Source organism: Ochotona curzoniae, unplaced genomic scaffold (genome assembly GCF_017591425.1).
Source record: "Ochotona curzoniae isolate NIBS_2020 unplaced genomic scaffold, NIBS_Ocur_1.0 contig_66, whole genome shotgun sequence".
Lineage (NCBI taxonomy): Eukaryota > Metazoa > Chordata > Mammalia > Lagomorpha > Ochotonidae > Ochotona > Ochotona curzoniae.
Window position 1 is genome coordinate 6,008,681 of NW_024466512.1, and position 24,087 is coordinate 6,032,767.

A 24,087-nucleotide genomic window follows, 5' to 3' on the forward strand; every position below is an offset into this window, starting at 1 on the left:
AGTTAAACAAAAGGTGACCATATCCAGCCCACAGGTTGACTGTGTCCTGGCTGAGGCAGCAAAATGAGAAAAGGAGACTCCAGGTGCAGCACACACAGTGCAAGGGCTGTCTTCTTGCTCCTCGCTGCTAAACCAAACACTGATGCCCAGAAATAAGGCGGGAGTCTAACCCCGTAGAACTCTGGGCATAAGTGAACAAACACTACACAGGCTAGTTTTTTGCCCAAAGAAGTGAATGCTCCAAAATAGCAAATGACTGCAAAACATCCTTTCAGTAAAAATAAGCACCTTGAATAGCAGAAGAAGGACAGGGGTTTGTTGTGGCAAAGAGGTCGTTCCTGGAGTGCCTGGGTTTGAGTTCTGGCTCCACCTCCAAGTCCAGCTTCCACTAACGCCCACGGGAAAGCCGCAGGTGAAGGTTCAAGCACGTGGGCCCCTGCCACATACAAGAGCCCTGGATTGAGTTGTGGCAACCTTGGCTCAGCCTGGCCCAGCCCTGGATGTTGTGGGCATCTGGGGAGCGAATCAGCAGATTAAAGATCTCTCTCTCTCTCTCTTAGAAATAAAACATAAAAATATAAGTGAAAAATCAGAGGAAAAACACATTTCTGTTTAGGACAAAACAGCTTCCGGAGTGCACGTGTTTATTTGTAGATGTAAAATACATCACACTTCAGCACACACAGCAGTTACAAGTTCTGAAAAGTCAGACACAGAATTGCAATCTCCTTGACACACAGGCCTTAATCCTCCCCAGCTGGTGGGCCTCGGCCTGCCACACACTGGGCAAGCCTGCAAAGACTCCCTTCTCACACTGCCTGGGGTTGCCGCACACCACCATCCAAAGGTCGGTCCCGGCACTGAACAAGCCAAGCGGATGTTCACCTTCCTGTCTACCATTACAGTGGAACCAAAACCAAAACTAACACGCCAAACTTTTCATCTTTTGTTTCTTTTTTAATCAAAATAAGCAATGTAAAATGTTAAGATCTGAAATTAAAGATTCCCGGTCTAGCTACTCCATTTTCCAAGAACAGTTAGTTGGGGAAAAAAATACTGACCAAACATTCCATTCTTTCCATACCTCTCAAATGATAAAGTTTTTGTATAAATTAAAACAGAATGGCAAACATACAAAATGAACTACTGCATCGCACTAGAAGTCCTCAAGACACTGTAAACACCTCAACATCACTAAAGTATGTACACATTTCTGTAAGAGTAAAAAACATTTAAACAAAACCAGCCCAGGACCATGTCACGTCCACTGCTGTACAGTGCTGGACTGACAAGGACGCGGCAGGACAGGAACGCGGAGCTCACGGAGACGACACGATGGCCCTCAGAGCACACCGAGATACCTGCTCCTCAGGACACCGTGGGTCTTGGCTTTGTAATAAATACGTAATAAATACTGCGGGGTGTGGTGCGTGGGCAGTGCTCATCGCTCCCCGTTGGAGAGCCTCTCTCCGGAGTCACAGTGTCGCAGAGGCAGCTCAGCAGGCGGCGAGTGGGGACCCTGCAGCAGCTCCATCACCACAGCAAGCTTACGGTCCAGCTGCTCCTGCAGTCTCAACAGTCGCTCATCAATGTGGTCCATGAGTTTCTTTTCCATCAACTCCAGATTTTTAGAGAGAATTTTCTCCAAGTAGGAGCAAACAGGCTGTGTTTCCATCCTAAAAACAAAATAAAGCACATCAAGTTTCTCTACTGCTATCGTACGAACAGCCAACACACACTGCTGGGGTCCGTCCGCACACGTCTCCTTAGGACACACAACAGCACTCAGTCCCGAATGCCCGACCCTTGCTCGCTCCTTTAACTCTTTAGCTATTTATTAAGTACATCATTGAGGTCAAGATGGAGCCCTGAAGCAAAGGCCTTCAGGAACGGCCTTGTTGATTCTGAGCCCTAAAGGAAGACTGGTGTTGCCCGTTTAGAGAAAAAATCCACAGGTGATTCTTCCAAGTATCTCCCCAAGGAACTCCACCATTTAGAGTTCTTCTCTCCTTTCACTCAAACATCCTCACTAAAATACTGTTTTTTCCTAACCTAAAAGAAGAATGCTTACTAGAATGCCAGAATGGGCAAAGTGAAGGTCAAAACAACAGCAGAGCAGTTCCTAAAGCACCCTCTCAGGGAGCGGTTGTTGGAGCAGGGTGCCCAGGGCTCTCGCTGAGGTCCCAGTGTGCTCACAGAGCCCTGAGATGCCCTCTGCTCCTTTCACCCCCGTCCTCCACTGCACACACAGCAGCCAGGAGAGTGACCCGGGGACGGTCTGTGCAGGTGCAGGGCTGATGTACTTATCCTTACGGACACCTGAGCCTCCTGCAGCCCTGAGCTCCATGCTTGCTCTTCTCCTACACATGCATACATTCCTATCATCAAGCTTATAAATCAGCTGTGGTGAGAACTGAACAGCTGATAGTCTAACAAAGCTAGAATTGAGAAAGTCTAACAAAGTTAGAGTGAGAGTGGGAGGTTATGTACACAATGTGAAGATACTGGGAAAGGAAGATGCAGATTTCAGGCCGAACAGAAACGGCCCCAAGACAGGGCATCGTCCTGCTCAGAACAGCATGCATTGTTTGCTTCTGGAATTTTCCATTTCATATTCTCAGACTATGGCTGACTGGGTAACTAAAAGCGAAGTCACAGATAAGAGGAGAACGTGGCGGTTCTAGGCCAAATGTTCCGTATGATTCAGGCACGCGACCTCTGTCAGTCAAGACACAGAATGAGTCCTTCCCCATGAAAATTGCCTGTGCTTCCACAGCAGTCACGCCCACCCCAGGCCCTCCTTCAGGATCCCTGCAACTGCTCAGTGCCTCTCCCACTCCACAACCGTGTTATTCCAGAAGGCTGTATAAACTCAATCACACAGCATGTGATTTTCTACATTTGTTTTCACTTGGCATAATTTCATTGAGATGCATGTATCTTGGGTTTTATTTATTTTTGAAGATTTATTTATTTTCATTGCAAAGGCAGATTTAGAGAGGAGAGATAGAAAGATCTTCCATCTACTGGTTCACTCTCTAAACATCCACCAGCAACAGAGCTGAACTGATCTGAAGCCAGGAGCCAAGAGCTTCTTTGAGTCTCCCACGTGGGCGCAGGGTCTCAAGGCTTTGGGCCGTCCTCGGCTGCTTTCCCAGACTACAAGCAGGGAGCTGGATGGGAAGTGGAGCAGGTGGGACACGAACCATATGGGATGCCAGCGTGGAGGTGGAGGATTAGCCCGTTGAGCCACAGTACAGGCCCCTGTTTGTTCTTTTGAGGAACACTGTGCTTTGGCATATGTAGAGCATATGTAGAGCAGCGGCCAAACATGGGACATTTTTGTTTTTTTCTGTCACCTTATGCACCTTATTAACTTCAAATAGAGTTGCTGTGAACAATTACGTGTCGATTTTTGCATAGACAAAGTTGCATTTCTTTCATACAGATATCCAGAAACATGACTTCTGACTTACATGAAGCGTTTCATTTTCTTAAGGAACCTGACAGAGTTTCCCAGAGTAGCTGTGTGTCTAACGGCCTGGCTAGCAATGTCTCAGAAACCAGTATCTCCGTGTCTTGGCCAGTACTCACTGCCTCTTCTTCTTCAGAGCTGAGATGATGGTTAGAGTACAGACATGTCAACCTGTATGTTTTTCAGAGTGCTTGTACCAGAAATCTAAAATGGTTGTGTGCTGTTATTCTTTTCAAGTCATTCTAGTGACTTGCTGGTTTAAAATCTGGAGGCAAATTTTCCCTAGAGAATATCAAGCCCCAATACCTGCAGCTACAGATTAGGTTACTACATCATAAATCCTAAAAATTCACTTTTACATATGCCTCACAGTCAAATTCTTGGTCTCTCATTTTAATAAAATTATTAGGAAAAGTGCACACAATTCAGACAGGGTAAAGAGCAGGAAAGAGGGTTTTTTTTTTTTTAAAGGAAACAATTCTACAAAAAAGAAAAAGCACCACTGGGAACAGAGTTCAGAACACATGAAATGCATGACTATAGTTAACTGCAACTGAAAGCTAGAGGATACTAAGGCTACCAGCCTTCCACCCACACAATCTGGAAGCAACACCCTCCAGCCCAAGCCTCGCAGCACACAGCCAGTTAATGTAAACCTAAAAACACTGCAAGACAAAAGCTTTCATTTGCAAAACAGCTGGTTAAAATATTCTTTTGGGAGCTGGTGTTGTGGCAGAGTGCATTAAGCCAGTGCTTGAGCTGCTTACAGCCATATCGGAGTGCTGAGTCAAGTCCCTGGTGCTCCACTTGGGATTCAGCCTCCTGCTACTGCACCTGAGAAAGCAGTGGAGACAGGCTCAAGAGTGTGGGTCCCTACCCGCCAGGCAGGAGACCCAGATGAAACTCCTGGCTCCTGGCTTCAGCCGGGCCCAGGCCTGGCTATTACAGCCACTTTGAGTGGATCAGTGGATGGAAGATATCATTCAATCCTTCTCTCATTCTGACTTTCAAATTAAAACCATCCTTCTGGATCACATAAGAGATATGAGGACCGCTGTGTGTAGGATATTCATCTCTCTGCTTGTTTTCCAGGTAAGCCCCGAGTTGCCACTTCCCTCTGTTTCCTTTCTGTCTGAGGACTTCTTCACTTACAGCATCTCTCATGGCTTCGTTTCCACTTCCGGAAGATTCGGTTCAGCTTGCTACCGTGCTGCTCATCTCTTAACGAGCTCTCCTTCACACACGTCTTAGCACTCATTTCACAAGTCTGGATTTTTAAATTCAGTTCCATACATGTTTCTAGTGCCTTTCAGATTTCCTGTTCAACTCATGGATTATTTAGAATAAGCTGTTTCATTTACAAGGGTTTGGAAATTTTCTTGCAGTCTTTTGGTTATTAATTTCTAATCTGATTTTACGGTCAGAGTATTATCTATGTGCGATTTTAATTTTTCTAATCTGTGGGGATTTGATTTCTGACCAAGAATATAAACTACACCAGTGAGTGCTTGAAAAGAAAGTCCCTTCTCTGGTGCAGAGCTTTCTAGAAATGTCACGAAGACTCTGACTGCAGGTGCTATGTGCCCCTTCGGTCTGTAGTTCCAGCAACAGCCAAGAGCGGCTGTGCAACTCACAGCTGTGGGAATGTCAACTGTAGTTTCTGCAAACTGGCAAATACACACCGGGATCACTATGACATCATGCTTCTGTGTTATGACATAATGCCATTCCTTCCTCTAGCAAATTTTCTGTTGCTGTTCTGGCACTATTTTCTCTCAATGTAACATGCCACTCCTGCCTTTTCATTTTGGATTACCATTTAGATGGCCTTTAAAAAATGTCAATCATGTCACAATGGTTGACATGTTTTGCTAACCACATGGCTGAGCTGTGTTTTCTTAGCCGCTCCCTAGATCTCTTTATACTGGTGAATCCAGGCTGTTCCTTACACAACAGTATTGTGTTACCGTAAGTATCACAACACACAGTGACAGGATTTTTGCTTCAACCATTAAACATGATTTAAGAAATTAATGAGAACACTATTTACCCTCATTTTTGCCTATTTCACTGAACTTTCTTCCTGAGATTCCAGGTATTTTTTTTAAAGATTATTTATTTGTTTATTTATTGGAAAGTCAGATATACAGAGAGGAGAGACAGAGAGGAAGATTTTCTGTCCACTGCTTCACTCCCCAAGTGGCTGCAATGGCCAGAGCTGGGCTGATGCAAAGCCAGGATCTAGGAGCTTGTTCTGGGTCTCCCATGCAGGTGCAGGGTCCCAAGGCTTTGGGCTGTCCTTGTCCAGGTCACAAGCAGGGAGCTGGATGGGAAGCAGGGCTGCCGGGATTAGAACCGGTGCCCATATGGGATCCCAATGTGTGCAGAGCAAGGACTTTAGCCATAGGCTACTGTGCTGGGTCCAGATTCCAGGTATTTTGTAATGATTACTCCTTACAGAACTTGCATTCGTTATATGGCACCAACCCATTATATGCTGCACAGTGCTTTTGGCTGAGGACAGAAACCATCTAGGACAGCATTAAAATAAAATGCAGCTGAAAGGTTTCTACTGCCTAGTAACATCGTAACACCATATGCTGTATGTTAATGCATCACTCTTGTGTTCACGAAGATACTGGCAGAACTAAATGTCTGCAGTCAATTGTGTGAAAGTCTAGCAATGCAGTTATATCTATAACACGTGATAATAAATGGCCATGGCATTGGCTCATACACTTACTGTACTATAGCTGTTGTTTTAGAGTGTACTCTTCTACTTATTTAAACTCCTTACTGTAAAACAGCCATATTACACTGGCAACAGCCTCAAATATTTCGTGTCCAGTCCATCACCTGAGTGCATCAAGAAGCCACACGAGTTGCCAACCTACACCATCTAGGGTTGTGCAGGTGTGTGCTGTGATGCTCCTCCTGAGGCTGTTCCTGGGATGTGAACTGTGACGCACAATTAGAGTCGTAGTTTTCATTCATCTCAGCGTATCCACGGGATACAGAATGTGCAGTCAGGTTTTTTTTCCAGCTTTAAGAAAGCTGTCCTTTCTTACTGGCAGCTATCTTTCCAGATGAGACATGAGCTTTCATTCACCCCCTTTGGTCTACAACTTTGGTTTTCAGAACAGAATGTGTCCTGGCACCAACCGATCTAGACTCAGCTTCCAGAAGGGGCATCAAGTACCATCATTTCAGTATTTCTGCAGTCTCCACTCTGCCTTGGCTCCTTCTGATGTCACCCCTGAGTCAAAGGGCCACCCTGCTTTGCTGAGAGGGGTGAGATACACCCCACTGGAGAGCTGAAGTCATCACTTGCTTCGGGTGCTCAGCTCTGTCCAACACTCAACAGCCGCCCTGGAGTGACCACTTGCTTTGGGTGCTCAGCTCTGTCCAACACTCAACAGCCGCCCTGGAGTGACCACTTGCTTTGGGTGCTCAGCTCTGTCCAACACTCAACAGCCGCCCTGGAGTGACCACTTGCTTTGGGTGCTCAGCTCTGTCCAACACTCAATAGCCGCCCTGGAGCGCTGCCCCCTCCACTGAGTTGAGGATGAAAGAGAACCTCCCACTCTACTTCCCACACACCAGAGGAGAGCAAGGCAGCAGTCAGGGCTGACCTGGAGCATGGATGCTGGTTTTACAAGGCTTTGTTTCCTCAGCACTTCTCTTTCCTGTTTTTTGGACAGAGGAAATAGGGTTTTTTTTCTTTTCACATTCTGTTCCCGCTGCTTGTCCTGGGCTGCAGGCTCTGGCAGACCATCCTAAGCAGGAGGCCACAGACTCACTACGTTGTGTTCCTCAAACCCCAAGATCCTTCAGTGTGGATCTTCACCCTACTTGGCAGAGTCTTTGCATGTTTTCTGTTTAGGGACTTTCATTGCAAAAGAAAGATCCCAGAGAAAAGGAGAAAGGGAATATCCCCCGAGGCTGCGCCCAAAGCTGTCCCAACCAGCTTTTAAATCCCAGTTTCCTGTTCTTTTGTTGGCTTATTTTACAGCAATCACATACATCATCGAGGACAACCCACCCTTGAAGGTTACTCATCTTTCCACATTGGTAGCAAGTAAGAACTATCTGATTCCAACAATTACTAAAGTCTTAAAATTTTAACACCATGGAAGACTTAAAAAAATCTAACAAATACTAGTACCTCATTTTACTATGAAAAAAAAAATGAAAAGATTTAAACAGTAAGACAAAACACATAAACTAGGACTAGGACTGGAGCCCTGAATTCCAGTTCTGTGCAATATTGTAGCACATTACATCAGTATCAAATAGGGGAAAAAATAAACCCTTATCTACTTCTCAATCAAGGCAAATAGCCAAAAAATAAACCCACCTACGGGACACCATAGAAGGGGCTGTATTCTGCAGATAGGGCTGGGGGATCTTTCCCGCAGGGAGGAATTTAAACATGCGAACCCAAGGGTCACAGCAAATGATCACGTTAGCCTGCTCTGGAATTGTGGAATTGCAAGTACTGCTGAGTTTCCCTGGCAGTTTCAGATCAAGTAATTTCATGTTCCTTATAGGACCTTAGGCCGGGTGTTCCTCATTCCTGCTCTAAATAACTATGAATGTATATATTCTTTTGATGACTGCAAAATTAACTCAGTCACACATGATGTTAAAGAAAATCTGTTAAGATGGCTCAGTTAGCAAAATCAGGAAGAAAAGGCAGACACGATCCCACAACTTCACTTGTTCATACAGAAAGCTTCCCTCCTCAGGACTGAGCAGCAGTGCTGTCGCAGGCCCTGCTCTCCCAGCACGCCGGCCCACACTTACCCCACAGCAGCAATGGCCTCCTGGGGCTTGGGGCTGCTTTCCAGCCGCTCAGTGCCATGGCTCACACGCAGGCGGCTGACTTGACTGCACAAATTCTGCAGAAAGGGCAGCATGCTGGCATCGTCCCTGGTTTTCTTGGGTAAGACAGAAGAGATTGTGTCTCTAAGCTCAGCTTCGAGGCGGGAGTGGTTCTGGGGCCCAATTCTACACCTGTCGAGCGTGGTGCTTTCCCCACCAGGTGCCTGGGGACTTTGCTCACTGGAGACCTCTGAGCCTTCCGTCGGGTTTCCAAGTGTCAGGCCAGTCCTGATGGGCAGAGGTGTGGAGGACGCCCTCTCGGTGGCTCCAGTCGTGGCTGGAGACTGCTGGGCAATGAGATGCTTGTACCCGGTGTGTCTCAACACCGACTCGAGCTGCTCCGCGACGGGAATCCGGTTCTGAACAAGGCGAGAGGGAGATGTGAACAGCAAGAATGATGGGATCCAGCTCCAAGGCGCAGCGTGAAGCCACTGCCCCAAGTCTTCCTTAGTTTAAAATAAAATATAATTTGCTCACTTGGGTCATAACAATTGATAATTTTCTTAGGACTCAACTCTAATATTCCCCAGCATTCAACATAGGATAAGCTATTCATGTTTACCTAATCATTTTTTCTTTTTATTTTCTTCCTTTTTTTCCCTCCTAAGATTTACTTATTTAATTAGCAGAGTTACAGAGAGAAAAAGAGAAGGATTTTCCACCTGCTGGTTCACTCTCCAGATGGTCACAATGGCTGACGCTGGGACGGTCCGAAGCAGGAGCCAGAGCTTTTTCTGAGTCTCCCACACGAAGGCAGGGGCCCAAGCACGAGTCATCCTGTCCCTTTCCCTGGTGCATTAGCAGGGAGCTCGACTGGAAGTGGAGCAGCCGGGACCCCCATGGGATGCCAGTGCTGCAGGTGGTGGCTTTTCCCTCTATACTGCAGTGCTTGGCCCCTGGCCATATCTTTCTCTATGGAGGCTAGACACTATCGAAAGTCAGGTATTCCTTGGGTAAGTGTGTGACATTCCCATGACGACAGTGAGATACCATGCTACCACTGCTGGGTCTGCTTTAATAACTTTCAGGAAAGAAGCCGTGCTCTGGACCTCAGCTACTGCCTAAACAGTTCTATTTCCCAAGAGGGGTCTGCCTGGGCTTGAGAGGAGGGCTACCCCACCTCCTTGTGGGGCTCTGCAACCTTCCCACCAGAAACAAAGCCAGATGATGGGCAGACAGCTCCACACAGATTCCAAACCCACATGTCGACTGTAGATTCTTACAGGGGACAGCACCTGCCTCTCACACCGCTCAACAGCCAATGCGAGATACCCTGAAAATACAATTAGCTGCAAAAGGTCAGTTCATGTCTTCATGTCTACAAGCCACGGCTAGACTAAGCCGACCACAAGCACTTCCTAACAAATTCTTATCAGGGGCCCACTTTGTGTGTGAAAAAAACAAACCAAAGTATGGCCATCACAGAGCCATACAATCAACACAGACTACAGAAAAGAACAAACCAGAACACGAGCTGGGGAGGGTGGCAAATGCTTTATGGGAACATAGAGCAGGAGAGGGAGCACGGAGGGGCCAGGCAGCTGGGGAAGGATGCAACATCTCCTCCTAACTTCTTTCACCGGTCTGTTGTTGGACATTCAGAAATGTTATCATAGGGCCTGGCATGGTGGCCTAGTGGCTAAAGTCCTCACCTTGCATGTGCCGGGATCCCATACAGGTGCTGGTTCTAATCCCACTGACCCCCTCTTCCCATCCAGCTACCTTCTTGTGGGCCTGGGAAAGCAGTTGAGGATAGCCCAAAGCCTTGGGACCCTGTACCCATGTGGAAGACCTGGAAGAGGCTCCAGGCTCCTGGCTCTGGATTGGCTTAGCTCAATCTGCTGTGGCCGCTTGGGGAGTAAAGCAGGGGATGAAAGATCATCCTCTCTGTCCCTTCTCCTCTCTGTATATCTGATCTCCAATAAAAAATAAATAAATCTTTTTTTAAAAAAAGAAATTTTAACCTACTGTCAATTTGTCTTGTTCTATTGCATACAAGTTTTGAATAAGCTTTAAAATATCCCTGGAATCAGACTGTCCTCATATTTACAACATTTGAATGCTAGATAATTTTCCTTTAGCCCCCAGGAGTCTGACTCAGTCATGATGAAGAAACTCAATTCCCTTTGAGACCTCAAAAGAAATGTATGGACAAATCTAGACTAATAGTAATGACATTTGCCTTAGAGTGAATGTCAAAATTATGGGTGACAATCAGAAAATTTAAATATAAAAATCTAAAGGTAAAATTATTTAGTGGAAATAATCTTTTCATTCATTCAAAACAGGACTGCGCATGAGTTCCAACAGTCCCAACAGCGGGCACTAGAATCTTGTGGTGTTGGTCTAGAGTCAGCCCCAGAGTGCTGGCAGCAAGTAAGCAGGCTCCATGTACACTTCCGCAGACCCAGCTGCCACCTGTGGGCACCTCTGGGAAAGCTGATGTCAGCTGGGACAACACTCTGAGTTTTTACAGTACTGACTGAAATTCATGGAAAACAAAGTTCAGTATTTTACAGAATAAAATCTCCAAATTTAAACAGTCAAAATAAAAATTTACCATATGGTTTCTTTTTTTTTTTTTTCCAAATTAAAGATAGAAATCAGTGTACTAAACCAAATTTCTTCTGTTTTAAATCTTCATAGCACAACACGCATAACATCCCCGAACAGTCATGGCCATTCACTGATTTGGGGGCAGGTGGCGGTGCAGTGGGTTACATCCCTGCTGGGACGCACGTGTTAAAGTGCCAGTATGGGTAAAGTTCCACTTGCTCTGTTTCCAGCTCAGCTTCCTGCCACCTCACCTGGGAAGGTTTGTGTGGTAGCTTGTTAATTCAGCTCCTGTCACCCATGAGGGAGCCTGCAGGAAGATCTGGGTGCCTAGCTTTGGCCTAGACCAGCTCTGACGGTTGAGGGCGTTGGAGGAGTGAACCACTGATGAAAACTGTATCTGTGTGTGCAATGTGGATTTTCAAGCAGATAGAAATAAATAAATAAGCATTTAACAAAGCAGAGTTCTGGTTCCCATCCTCTGGAACTGGGTACTGAGGAGGGAGGAATCTGAGTGTGAAGACCTGCTGACCCAGGTGCTCTAGAGCCCCAGCCACGGGCAACTGTCTAGGTGCCCTATACCTGGGCAAGTGTTACACCGCCGGGAGAAAAGCTGTCAATCACCGGTGGCCATTCTGGGCCCGGTTAATGCCAAGTCTGTATTGACTATACTAATACGCCAGCACAGTTGCCTATTCAATTTTTTTTTGTTTCAAAGATATGCAGGGAAGGGGGGAATACTGGGCCGGGACACACACCCTGGCCCCAGGTACATCACGCTGCTGTGTGGTGGTGGTGGTGGTGCAGTGTGGACTGCCTGGGGAAGGAGGCCTGAGACTATTAGAGTCAGGCATCTGAGGGCATGTTTCACAGGTGAGAAGTGACTTCTGTGGACTTCCACGGACTGGACTACTGCACTTACAGGTAGGCAAGGATGCTGAGAAGGGGGAGCCTGGAGGGCATGTCTGGGTTAGGCCAAGGCACCTGTCCACGTGGGAGATCTGGGCGAGGCTGAGTAGCACTACCCACTATCCACCGGCACATGCAAAAGCTGGGGCTGAGGGACATGCCTGGCTGAGCTAGTTCTAATCCAGGCTGCAGTACCTCTCCCAAGTGTCAGAGCAGGGGTGGGCAATGACAGGCTGGGCCACTGGAATGACACAGAACCAGATCTGGGGGAAGACTCTGTAGGGGATTTGTGGGCTCACCTCCGTGAGCCTGTAGCACCTGCCAGTTTGCAGGCGAGCTGGGTGTGGTAATGGGCTGAGCCAGGCTGGACCTCGGAACTCCCCAACACTTGTGGAAGCCAGAGCTAAGAGGAGGCTGGGTTGGGCCAGGCTGCAGCATCCGCTAGGACAAAGACTGGGACTAAGGGTGGACCTCGCCAAGCAGGGCCATGGCATCTGCTAGCATGCATGAGATCCAGGTCTGGTAGGGGATCTTGGGGAACTCTCCTGCCGGGCCATAGCTGCTCCTGGTGAGCATGACAGCCAGGGCTGGAGTGGGCTAAGCCAGGCGAAGCTGTAATATTCATCAGCATGTGTGTGGGTTGCGTCTTGGGGTAGGCCTGGCTGGGACAGATTGCAGCAGCTGCTAGCATGCAGAAGAGCCAAGATGGAGTGTGGGCTGTGCCAAGAAGAACTAGGCAGCAACAATGCCAGCAAGAACTGAGACTGGGGTAGGCCACACCAGGCTGGGCCAAAGCACCTGCTGGCATATGAAAGATCAGGCTGTGAGAAGTCCTGGTAGGGGAACTTTTGGGACTTCCCTGCTAGGCTGGAGCTCCCACAGATAAGCATGAGAGCCAGGGATGGGGGTACACTGGGCTGGGTAAAGCTGTGAAATGCATGTGGCCTGGGTCTGGGAGTGCATCAGACTGGGTTAGGCCCCAGTACCTGCTGGCACTCACAAAGGCCAGAATGGGTATGGGCTAGGCTGGGCTAGGCTGTGGCATCCGCCTGGTCCCATCAGAGCTGGGTCTGAGGGTGGGCCAGCCTGGCTAGTCTGCATCACCTGATGGCGAATGCCAAGAAAGAGCGTGTTTGGCTGAGCCAGTTTGTAGCACCTGTAAATGAATGCTCACACTGGGGCGGGCTGTGCCAGACTGGTCTGCAGCACCACCAGCACACACAAGACACAGGGCTGGCAGCAGGTCTGGGAGGGGAACTTGAGACTCCTTTGGTAGGCCACTGCTTCTATTGGGTGAGTGTGAGAGCTGGGACTGGCGATGGGCTGGTCTGGGTAGGGCTATAGCACCCATCAGCTGGCATGTGGACTGGGTCTGAGGGCAGCCAGACTGGGCTACGGTGCCCCAACCACTAGCATGAGAGAGCCAGAACAGGTGTGGACCAGCTGGACTAGCTTCAGCACCAGCTATCAAGTGCTAGGACTGGGTGCGAAACACATCAGGCTGGACTGCAGTTCCTCCTGGTAGGTGCAAGATCTGATGTGGGAGATCTGCTGCGCTGCTGCTTCCCCTAGCACTAAATTTTTCTCAGCCCTGACGCAATGAAGCTCATGACGTTATCAAAACTTTCAAGACCAGTCAAGGGCATAGCACGATAGTGTAGCAATTAAAGTCCTTGCCTTGAACGCACTGGGATCACATATCGGCGCCAGTTCTAATCCTGACCAACCCGCTTTCCATCCAACTCCCTGCTTGTGGCCTAGAAAAGCAGTCGAGGATGGCCCAAAACTCTGGGACCCTGCACCTGAGTGGGAGACCCAGAAGAAGCTCCCGGCTTCAGCTTGGCTCAGCTCCAGCCGCTGTGGCCGCTTGGGGAGTGAACATCGGATGGAAGATCATCTTCTCTGTCTCTCCTCCTCTCTGTATATCTGATTTTCCAATAAAAATAAAATAAATCTTAAAAAAAAAAAAGGACCACTTGGATGCAGTACCCTCACATCTTAAATATACACACTTACTACTTAATCCCTCAGGATTTGGTTTGAATCTCACACTACCTAAACTGAGCTGCTAAAGATTCCTAAGAAACACTTAGTTGATAACTCCAATGGTCATATATGCATAAATGCATTGGATGTTGATATCAGGTGAGTCATAATCAACAGTCCCATCTTAAAAGATTATCTTACTCTAACGTTGCTTTAAAAAAATTAGCAGTATTGCCATCCTTACAGCCTCACTTCCACTTCACTGACTGTGCCCCTAAGATGCCATTACTTTGGTGGTGGTTAACACGCAGGGGGCGCTGTCAGTACGCAGCAGCATGGCCCCGTGTCCCGTCTCGCTGGAGGAGGGCCAGCAGGAGCGGCCAGTCCCTCCTGGAGGTTCCCTCTCATTCACCTTCCACGCTTGAACACACAGGCAGAACATGCACACAGCAAACACAGCACTGGAACAAGCTCTCTGCGCCCAGCTCCATCCTACTTCTCGCCTTCCCCTGACACTTGCTCATTTCAGAGAAATGAATCTGTGTTCACTTCCTTGTTACATCCTATTCCTTTAGCTCTGAAGATTACGGAAAGACGAAGTCACCATGTTTCTTTATCAAAAGCCTACTGGGATTTTCAGTGATGTGGACACAACTCCATCTGCACTTACTTGCTGCTGGAATCGAACCAAGTTCATTAGCTGCTGGGCCCCTGGTGACAACTTGGACCCCATGGATTCCATCATGGTCTGGATCTTGTCCAGGTCCACCCTGCATCCCAGCGCAGGAGAGCTTGTGGACGAGCTTGGTGAAGCTGATCTCACGTGAACCACAACCTTACCAACAAGCACACACGGCTCTTCACCAAAGGACAGCAACTAGTGTTAAGAGAGAAGTTCAGGAAAATGACTATTGATAAACAATAACATCAGGTCAAGGTTACTTGTTTGTAAAATACACTGAAAGACAACTACAAATTTTAAACATATTTTCATTTTATGTTTCTCTACAACAGTTATAGTCAGTACTTCCGATTTATGGTATGGCTCAGAAGAATACTTTATTAAAACAGTGTGGGGCCTGGTGCAACGATTCCGTGGCTAAATCCTTGCCTTGCAAGCACTGGGATCCCATATGGGTACCGCTTCATGTCCTAACTGCTCTATTGCCCATCCAGCTCCCTGCATGTGGCCAGGGAAAGCATCAGAGGATGGCCCAAGGTCTTGGGACAGGCAATAAATCAGTAGACTGAACATCTTTCTCTCAATGTCTCCTTTTCTCTGGATATCTGCCTTTCCAATAAAAACAAATGTCTTTAAACACGTATATATGTATATGTGTATATATATATACACACATACATATAATAAATTTTTAAAATGTCATTTTCAAGCTAACAAAAATCACTAGATGTACAAAAAGAGGGCAGACTCATTTGCTCAAGAAATTAATCCCTGGAGCCTGGCTGCCTGGCCTAGTGGCTAAAGTCCTTGCCTTGAACGTGCCGGGATCCCATATGGACACCGGTTCTAATCCCAGCTGCTCCACTTCCCATCCAGCTCCCTGCTTGTGGCCTGGGAAAGCAGTCGAGGACGGCCCAGAGCCTTGGGACCTTGCACTCGTGTGGGAGACCCGGAAGTTCCTGGATCCTGGCTTCAGATCGGTATAGCATCGGCCGTTGCGCTCACTAGGGGAGTGAATCACCAGACAGAAGATCTTCCTCTCTGTCTCTCCTCCTCTCTGTATATCTGACTTTCCAACAAATAAATAAATCTTTGAAACAAAAACAAAAGTCTTTAAACACGTGTATATGTATATGTGTATATATATATATATATACATACGTGTTTAAAGACATTTGTTTTTGTCCTTTCTGTCTCTCCTCCTCTCTGTATATCTGACTTTGTAATAAAAATAAACAAATAAATCTTCTAAAAAAATAAAGAAATTAATCCCAATTGGGCAGTGAATGAGATTGGGGAGGGGCGCAACCTTGGGCCTGGGAGTTTAAATTTCCAGCAGCCTCCTGGCTGCTGGTGGGTCTCAGGACGGGGCGTCTCATGCCTGGATCCCAGACAACAGCCACCATGTGCATGTGGTGAGCTGTCCCCAGGTGGCCAGTGCGCCATTTAGTGCCAGGCTCTAGCTGCTGGCCGCCCGGCCGGGGAGCTCTGGGGTTTGGTTCTTTGAATCACTGCTTAAGTAGCTCCAGGTTGAACCCACTGTGCTTCTAGGACGTGAAGCAATCATAAAGGTTCCCAATGACAGTAACTCTTCCTTTGAAAAACGTGTAATCACTGAGCAATGCTGACCACCAAATACCAGTCCATGCAAAAGCTATGGCTTGGGGTTTGTCCATCAGAATCATAACCTGTTACCTGACATGATGATGGATCAGGAGAAGGGTCACATTAAGCAGGGCCATTACATTAACTAGCACTCGAGAACAGTAACCACGGGTAGATTCTGTGAGGGATGTGTGGGCCAAACCCTGTGGAAATTCTAGCCCCATTGGTTAGTTCAAGAGTTGGGGTGGTGATGAACAAAGCTAAGTGTACCAAGGAGCCTGCCATCAATCACAGGGAAAGGAACCCCCAACAGTCTAGACTGGTCAGGGCAGCAGCACCCAAATGTGCTTCCTGAATAGGGTGTGCGGTGGGCCGAGCTGCAATGTTCACCAGCTCATACAAGGCCAAATGGAAGGCCAGACTTTGCCGGAACCTGGCCTAAACCCAATGGCATGTATGAGAACTGGGTCTGGGAGTGGATTAAGTGGAGGAACTTGGGAAACTCCCCTGGCGAGTCATAGCTCCCACTGGTAACCACATGGTCCAGACCTGGGGGTCTGACAAGCTGGGCAAAGTAGCTCCAACAACTGGCTAATGTGTCAGTTGGTAATGGAACAGGGTGGACCAGGCAGGACTGAGCAAACCTTAGCTCACAAGCGAAAACTAGTGCCAGGAGGCAGCACAGGTCATGCCGAGCTAGGCTCTTGCACCTACTGGTCTGCATGAGCCAGGAATGCTAAGCCACAATGTCTAAGACAGAGGTCAGGACAGGTGAGGGGCTGAGCCAAACTGAGTCAGAGCAACCACTGGCATGCGCGCAATCAATGGCTGGGAACAGGTCTGGTTAGGGAGCTAAGGCGACAACCCTAGCTGGGTTGAGGCTCTTATCAAGGGGCACGTGGCCTGGAATGGTGGCTCTGGTTTGAACGGGAAATGGTTATAGTCTCCCTTGGCACAAATGTGGACTGGGGCTGGGTATACCTAGATAGGCCAGACTCTAACACCCTCTGGTGTCCTGCAGGACCAGGGTAGATGTGGGATGGACTAGGCTAGGTCTCAGCCCATACTGAGCCATGAGTGAGCCATATGTGGGTATGGACAAACCATGGCTGGGCTGAAACATCCAACAGCAAGGACCAGATTGGGTTGAAGACCAGTCAGGAAAAGCCACTGTTCCTACTAGGACAGGAGGTGAACTGAGTAGGGCTGGCTCATGGACCCACTGGTATGCGCGAAATGTAGCCTTGGGAGAGGTTCTGATGGAGGAGCCTGGGCAACTCCTCTGGCAGGATACAGACCCGGCAGGTAAGCGCAAGAAACATGATAGGAAACAGCCCAAAACAGGCCATGGAAAGTTACTCACTGGCATACATTTGGCATGGGTTGGGGGCAGACCAGGCTGAATCTGTTCACATCATCCACTGGTGAATCCGAACACCAGAACAGAGTGTGGATCGAGCCAGGTTCGGTTGCGACAATGACCAGTGCACAATACGGAATGCCAAGGTGAGGTTGCCTGTCCCAGATGTGACTGCAGCACCCAACCAGCAAGCGTGAGAACCAGGAGGGGAGGGGGCGGAGCCGGCAGGGGAATAAGGGGTGGTTCCTTTGCTGGACAGCTGCTCCCACTGGAGAGCGTGAGCTGGGATGGGGGCAGACCAGACTAAGGAGGGCTACACCTGTGAGCCTCATGTGGCCTAGATCAGGGAAAAGCCAGGCTGGGCTGATTATTCCTACTGGTGCAAACAAAATTAGAGTGGGTGAGGGTTGTTTGGGCTTAGCCGCAGCATCAGCTGGCAGAAGCTGGCACTGGGGCCTAGTTCTGTCAAGTAAAACTGCAGAACTACCTGGAGAGAGCACAATCCCGGAGTGAGAGAGGCCTGGGAGGGAATTAGTGGGCTCCTCCCTCTTGGGTTACCACTTCCACTGGAGGGCACAAAAACCAGGACAAGGTTTTTGTGGAAAAACAGGGTTTTTGTGGGGTGGAATGGGGTGTAGGACAGACTGGACCACTGCTACACATACCGGCAAACCAAGGTAGGGGGCGGGCCTGGTGGGGGTTATTGTGGGTCACTCCAACTAGGCTGCAGCGCCCACTGGTTTGTGTGAGGGCCGAGTGTGTGGTGGGCAGAGTCAGGCTGGACTGCAACACCCATTGGTTCTTGTGGAAGTCGGGGCTGAAAACAGAACCGACCCAGCGATCACAACCACCAACTGATTGGGGAGATGGACTGTGCCGGGCCCTGTACTTGCTAGCACATTCAAGAATCTGGTCTGAGAACACCTCAGACAAAGTTTCTTAGGACATCTCCCCAATCAAAATGCTGGACTCAGAACCCAAACCAGGAAAAGAGAGAAGACAAAACAGGTCAATCAACCATCTCAGCTATAGGTTGGCAGCGAAATAGGGGGCAAACAGAGACTCTGTGATGGACTATGTCAATCAGTGGATTCTTCAAAGACCTCATAGTGCTTGGAGTGGCAAGATTGGCAGCGATTCATAACTGTTGAACTATCAAAACCATTTGAGCAAGAACCTCAGAGCATACCCTACATCCGGGACCTGGGGAGGGTGGGAAATTGGGCGGGCCTTCTCCCTTAATACCCCCCTTTAAACATGAAGGAAACAATAGGGAAATAATACTCTTACCCACTTTCCTATAGCCCTTGAACCTTTTACCCTAATTAACTATGTAAAGATTGTCAAAAATATAATAAAAAAAACATAAAAAAACCCAAAAAACCCTAGAGCAGTCTGCTGACTATAATAAAGCACCATGGGGATTAAACCCCCCCACAAAAAAGAAATTAATCCCAGTCTTTTTTTCCCCCCAAACCCCCAGTCCTTCTTACCACCAAATATAGTACCATTTTGTTCATTTGGTCTGCTTATTCCGCTATAACACAAGTAACACAAAGACTGTCATTTAAACTTACCACACGGACCTTCAAAAGGTTTATGGGAAGTCATTTCTCTCTTTTTTTTTTTACGATTTATTTTTATTGGAAAGGTAGATCAGATTTAAGGAAAGAAGAGACAGAGAGAAAGATCAGTCCGGTGGTCCCTAAACGGCCACAACAGCTAAAGCTGAGCTGATCTGAAGCTAAGTGCAGAGTCCCAAGGCTTTGGGTCATCCTCTACTGCTTTCCTAGAACATAAGCAGGAAGCTGGATGGGACGTGAAGCGGCCGGGATAGAAGCTGGCACCCATATGGAATCCTGGTGTATGCAAGGAGTGGATTTAGCCATTGAGCCATGGCATTGGGCTTGGCATTGGGCTGAGCAAATCATCTTGGAATTCAATGTTTCCATTTGTCTTTGAAGCCACTCCCAGGGTTGACTCCTGAGAGCTAGAGGCACATTGCACTGACAGGTGCCCACTCACTGAGTGAAGCACTGTCACTGAACAGCTCTGGAAGCCACCACGTACCAGCATACTAGCTAACTCAACATCTCAGAGTAAGTCATTCCCAAAGTCTGCTACTAGCCTCCTAAAAAGATCAGTTGTGATTAACCCTGTGTGGAGATCAAATTAATACAGTGAGTTTTCTAGCACACCCGTTATTTGCTCATGAGGTAGGTCAACAAGCTGAAGAGACTTGCCCAAGGTCACTGAGCCACTCCGCACCACAGCAGCGCCCTGCTCAGACACACAGTCACTACACAATGACATTTTTCATATTCAAGATTCCAACCCAAACTCCTTTAGCTTCTGAGGTGCTCTTCACTGTCACTTTGTCATTCTGGCTTATTTTTCCTGAGATGGAGCAGCTAAAGCCACAGTCTGATCTGTGCCCAGTGTTTCATATGCAGAGATTAAGGGACTGAATTGGACTAAATAATTCAAGACAGTAACAGTAAATCAGTATATCCTTGATATTATACAGATCATCAGAAGCCGTCAAAAACCCTTGCAATGTCAAAGAGTTGAAATTTGGTGATGACTTACCTTTATTTTACAAGCACGAGTAGGGGGTTCCAATTTCAAATATTTTTTGTAGAAAGTAATCTCTTGTTCGCTAAAAACAAAGTAGAATTAAAATCACTGTTACACTTTTAGATTATCATTTTTTAAAACAGGTACATTTTAAAAAATGTCTTTCTAGGCCATTAGCGTCAGTCCTGAGACTGAGTTTGCCTGGAACAAAGAGTAAGGGTCCTGCTCAAGGCACCTGGTTACCAACACTGGATCTGCCCACTGTTCCTCCGTGAGAGAACGTAAGAGGATTTACGCACAGCACACACAGCAAAGTTTGATGAATGTAGCCACTACTTCTAACAGGAAAATAACAGCTCATAATTTGAGTGCTACTAAGGAGAGGGGATTACAGAGGGGAGAGCAGAGCAAACAGCAAGCTCTAAATGGCTGAAGTGTGGATACAGCAGGCAGGTGGGGCAGCCGGGCATTTTGGCACCACTTGCAAGGGTCTCCTTACACATCACATGTTCAGAGTCCAGGCCAACTGTCAAACTCGCCCTTGGCACACACATCACTGTGAGTTCCTGGAGAGCTAAGCACCCTCTGTGCTCTGACTACTGCACTGCAAATCCGAGGGCGGGAGGTAGGCAGGAACTGAAGCCCTGGCCTAGAACCTGTGCCCGGGAGATGTGCCAGGAGAGCCACTCCAGCGGCACAGGGCCACCCGGGCAAGCACGCCCAGGCACCAGGCCCCAGGCCTGGTCAGAGCTTCACAGCCTAACGCAGGAGCACACACCTGCCACGAACTCGCTTCACCGTGCTACTGACTCGTGTTTCTTGGTCATACAGTGGATGAGCTGGCACAAAGATGCGCATGGCGCACTGAGCCCTCGCCGCCTTCTGCTATATCTTGGACCCTCCCTCTTCCCCCCAGAAGCCACAGCCGATTGCATCTTGGGGAGGCGAGTTCTTGAGGGACCACCTCTTCACTGCCACAGAAGCATGTCTCACTACCCCTGACGGAAGCTGGTCAGCCGGCAACATCCCAAGGGCCGCGGTGTCCCCTGACACAGATCTACAGCTCACCTCCCCGCTGTCGCTCGAATGCAACCACGCTGCTCCAGACCATCTCCCACAGCCTCCAAGGTCTAAGCGGTCCACGTGTCATCTCCCTCCCAACACGAACCGCCAATTGGGACACACAATCACCCATGCAGAACATACCCACGAGCACGAGGCACACGCACCTGCCATTCAGGGCGGCACCCACGCTCCGGCCCCGACTGGTCCCACAGTACTCCTGGCATGAGTACACCTCCATATTTCTCGCTGAGCTTAAAATGCCAACGGCCGCGACTTCTTCCGCCGCGTCAGGGTCACACATGAGGTAGAGGAGGCATGGGCTGTCCTCCCCGCCACCCGCACTCCTCTGCAGCCGCACCAGCTCCTGGCTGAGGGGAAGACTGGAAAACAATGTCACCCAGCATTGGTCTCTGACCACGGCCCCGAGCCCACTTCGCAGGCCACAGGCCCCTTCAGTGAGATGGAAAGAGATTTTCCATGCCCGGCTCACCCTCCAAATGCCCGCAGCAGCTGTGGCTGGACCAGGCTGAGCCCAGAGGCCAGGAACTCCTTCTGGGTCTCCCACATAAGTGGCGGGGACCCAAGGACCCCGGCCATCCCCTGCCCAGGGGTAGGACTCTGGAGGGGCATCCTGAGCCGGGCAGGCTGCTTCTTCCCGTACCCCGGTCCCCCACCCTCAGGCCCCACGCTCCTCCTCACCCCACCCCCCACCCCAGGGGGAGGGCGAGCACCCAATTCCTCAGGAAGTGGAGGATGGACACAGCGGGGCTGCCACCTTCTTGATCACACTGCATCTAGCCCCTCCACAAGCAGCCCCAGTTAGTCCAGCTCGTGTCGTGGCGCCGAGGCGGCCAGGGACCACCGCGGGGGACACCGCCTGTCCTGCAGCGGGGGCAGGAGACGCGAGGCGTCCGTCGGCGCTGCAGGCCACCATGCCCACTCCCTGCCGCGGCCTCGCCCCGGGTCCGACCCCGTCCCCTCCCAGCCCTCCTGACCCCGCGGGAGCGCGGCCGCCCCGGTCCCCGCCGCACCCGGGAGCTGGCGGTGCCAGCAGCGCCTCCCAGTCCGGGTCCCGGGTGCCGACACCAGCCCGGACGAGGAGCAGGCTTTGGGTCAGGACTCCGCCTGCGGCGTCCCAGGACGAGGCGAGCGTCGGGCGGCCGGTCGGCTCCCGGTCCTCGGTCCGGGTCTCCATGCCGCCGCCGCCGGTGGACCTGTCTAGCCCCGGAACCTCTCTTCCCGTGCTACGGTTTCCGTCAGTGCAACGGGGAAGCAGGGACAGAGTGCCTTCCGGTGGGTCAGGCGGCACACCTGACATCCGCCGCTTCCCTGAGCCTTGGGAGCGCTGCGGCTGCCGGAAACGCGCATGCGCGCGCCGCCCCGGGCACAGCCTCGCACGGGGCGGGGCGCGCGCACGGGCATCCGCAGGGCAGCCAGTGCGCAGGCGCAGTGCGCCGAGCGCGGGCACGCGGGCTGTGTTTGAGGGCGGGCTGTGCGGCTTGGCAGGTGTCCCGCAGGAGGGTTGAGGACGAGGGGTTACCTGATGGGTGTTACTCGTCGGTCCGTCAGAGTGTGGGGCCAGCCGCGCCCTCGCTGTCCCGGGACAGCTCAGGGCCTGCCTCCTCCGGTGGTGCGGGTGGCGGGGTTCGGGGTGTTCGTCGCCCCCTGCGCCTTCCCCGCTTCCCGCTCCCATCTTTGCAAGAGGGGCGTTGGCGTGCACGGGTTCGGGCGGCGCTGCTGCCGTCTCAGTACGCCAACTTCCCAGAGTTCTCATCAGGTAGGAAGCCGGTTCATGACCCCTCGTTTCTTTTTCTTTAAGATTGACTTGAGCCGGAGCTTGCACCTGCTGCTTCACTCCCCAGGTGACCGCAGCCCAGGGCCAGGAGCGCCATCCTGGTCTCTCAGGTGCAGGGGCCCCGACACATGGCCATTAGTAGGGAGCTGGATAGTGCGGCTGGACCCGAACCAGCGCCCATATGGGGTGGCAGCCTCACAGACAATGCCACTACCCACTAGGCTACAACTTGGAATGTGAGTGCCTTCCAATGTGGGCTGCTGCCTTTGCGTTGAAGCAGTTTACATGCGGCCTCGAGTTAATCCTGCCTCCGTGTTTGGTGTGAATTCTTCATCTCCTAAGTTTTTGTTGCGTTAGTGCGATAGGAGTGTGCCAGTGAGAGTGCCTTTTGCGTGTGGATTCGTCTAGTCACTTACCTCAGGCCCGTGCTGGTTGGACTTAGCTGCTACTGAACGTTGAGAAGTCTCTAGAAAGTCCTTAATTGGAGACATCCTTGTTTGGATGGTGGCTACGATTACTACTCCCGATTACTACTCCCGACCGCAAAGTTGGGTCTGCCCCTGTTCCCTTCATGGGCAGTGGCCCACGGCCCTGGGTTAGGGTGGATCTTTGTTCACAGGTGTTGACAGCCACACATTCACGACCATGGTCAATATTATGAGCTGGATTTTGACTCCCTTAAGTGAGACTGAAAAAGCACTGAGAAAACTGAAGACGTAGGGTCCTTTTTCCCTGCGTGTTAAATAACTTACTGTGTTTTGTTTTTAAGGAAAAACATTTCCTCCTTCCTTATCCATTTCTCTTTGTTTTGAAGTACTAGCTTTCGTTTTTTCAATTAAAAAATTTTTTTTATTTGAAAGAGACATGGAGAGAGATTGGCCACCTGCTAGTTCACTCCTCCAGTGCCGGTAGCAACTGGGACAGGGCCGGGCTCGAGCCAGAACTGCAGCCACATTTCCCACAAGGAAGGCAGGAAAACAGCAACACGGGTCCCACTACAGTCATTCTCTTGTGGTTTGGGTCTTGGAACTATTTTTCACATTTCCCAGCAACCATCCGCACAGTTGAGTTTGTTTGTTTGTTTGTTTGTTGCTTGTTTTTTGCCTGGTAGAGGTTTTGAGTACAGGTTTGTTGTATGGAGTTAATACGGATAACAATAGAAGTTACTTGAGAACTCAGTTAAGAGGAGAAGAAAA

General features: G+C 49.6%; 1 protein-coding gene across 3 annotated transcripts; it reads right to left on the minus strand.

The window, feature by feature from the left end:
* Positions 1-631: 631 nt before the first annotated feature.
* On the minus strand, positions 632-22,307 carry CUNH10orf88 (chromosome unknown C10orf88 homolog). Of its 3 annotated transcripts, none has more exons than XM_040991982.1 (6): positions 22,128-22,307; positions 21,261-21,464; positions 20,044-20,113; positions 14,478-14,684; positions 8,282-8,718; positions 632-1,676 (listed from the first exon to the last, which is right to left on the minus strand). In XM_040991982.1, exons 1-6 carry the CDS (start codon positions 22,289-22,291, stop codon positions 1,442-1,444), a joined length of 1,317 nt encoding a protein of 438 aa, XP_040847916.1. In that variant the 5' UTR covers positions 22,292-22,307; the 3' UTR covers positions 632-1,441. The 3 variants fall into 3 exon arrangements, with proteins under 3 accessions (XP_040847916.1, XP_040847915.1, XP_040847917.1); XM_040991981.1 differs by having other exon boundaries at positions 21,261-21,476; XM_040991983.1 differs by lacking the exon at positions 14,478-14,684 and having other exon boundaries at positions 21,261-21,476.
* Positions 22,308-24,087: the final 1,780 nt, after the last annotated feature.

What these genes read in the sequence shown, in the direction of transcription:
- CUNH10orf88 (XM_040991981.1), bottom strand. Translation starts at nt 22,291, where the DNA reads ATGGAGACCCGGACCGAGGACCGGGAGCCGACCGGCCGCCCGACGCTC. An exon ending in TGGTTCGATTCCAGCAGCAA is followed by an intron (nt 8,719 to 14,477) that starts GTAAGTGCAGAT and finishes CGCCTTGTTCAG; the next exon opens with AACCGGATTCCCGTCGCGGA. An exon ending in GAGGCCATTGCTGCTGTGGG is followed by an intron (nt 1,677 to 8,281) that starts GTAAGTGTGGGC and finishes TTTTGTTTTTAG; the next exon opens with GATGGAAACACAGCCTGTTT.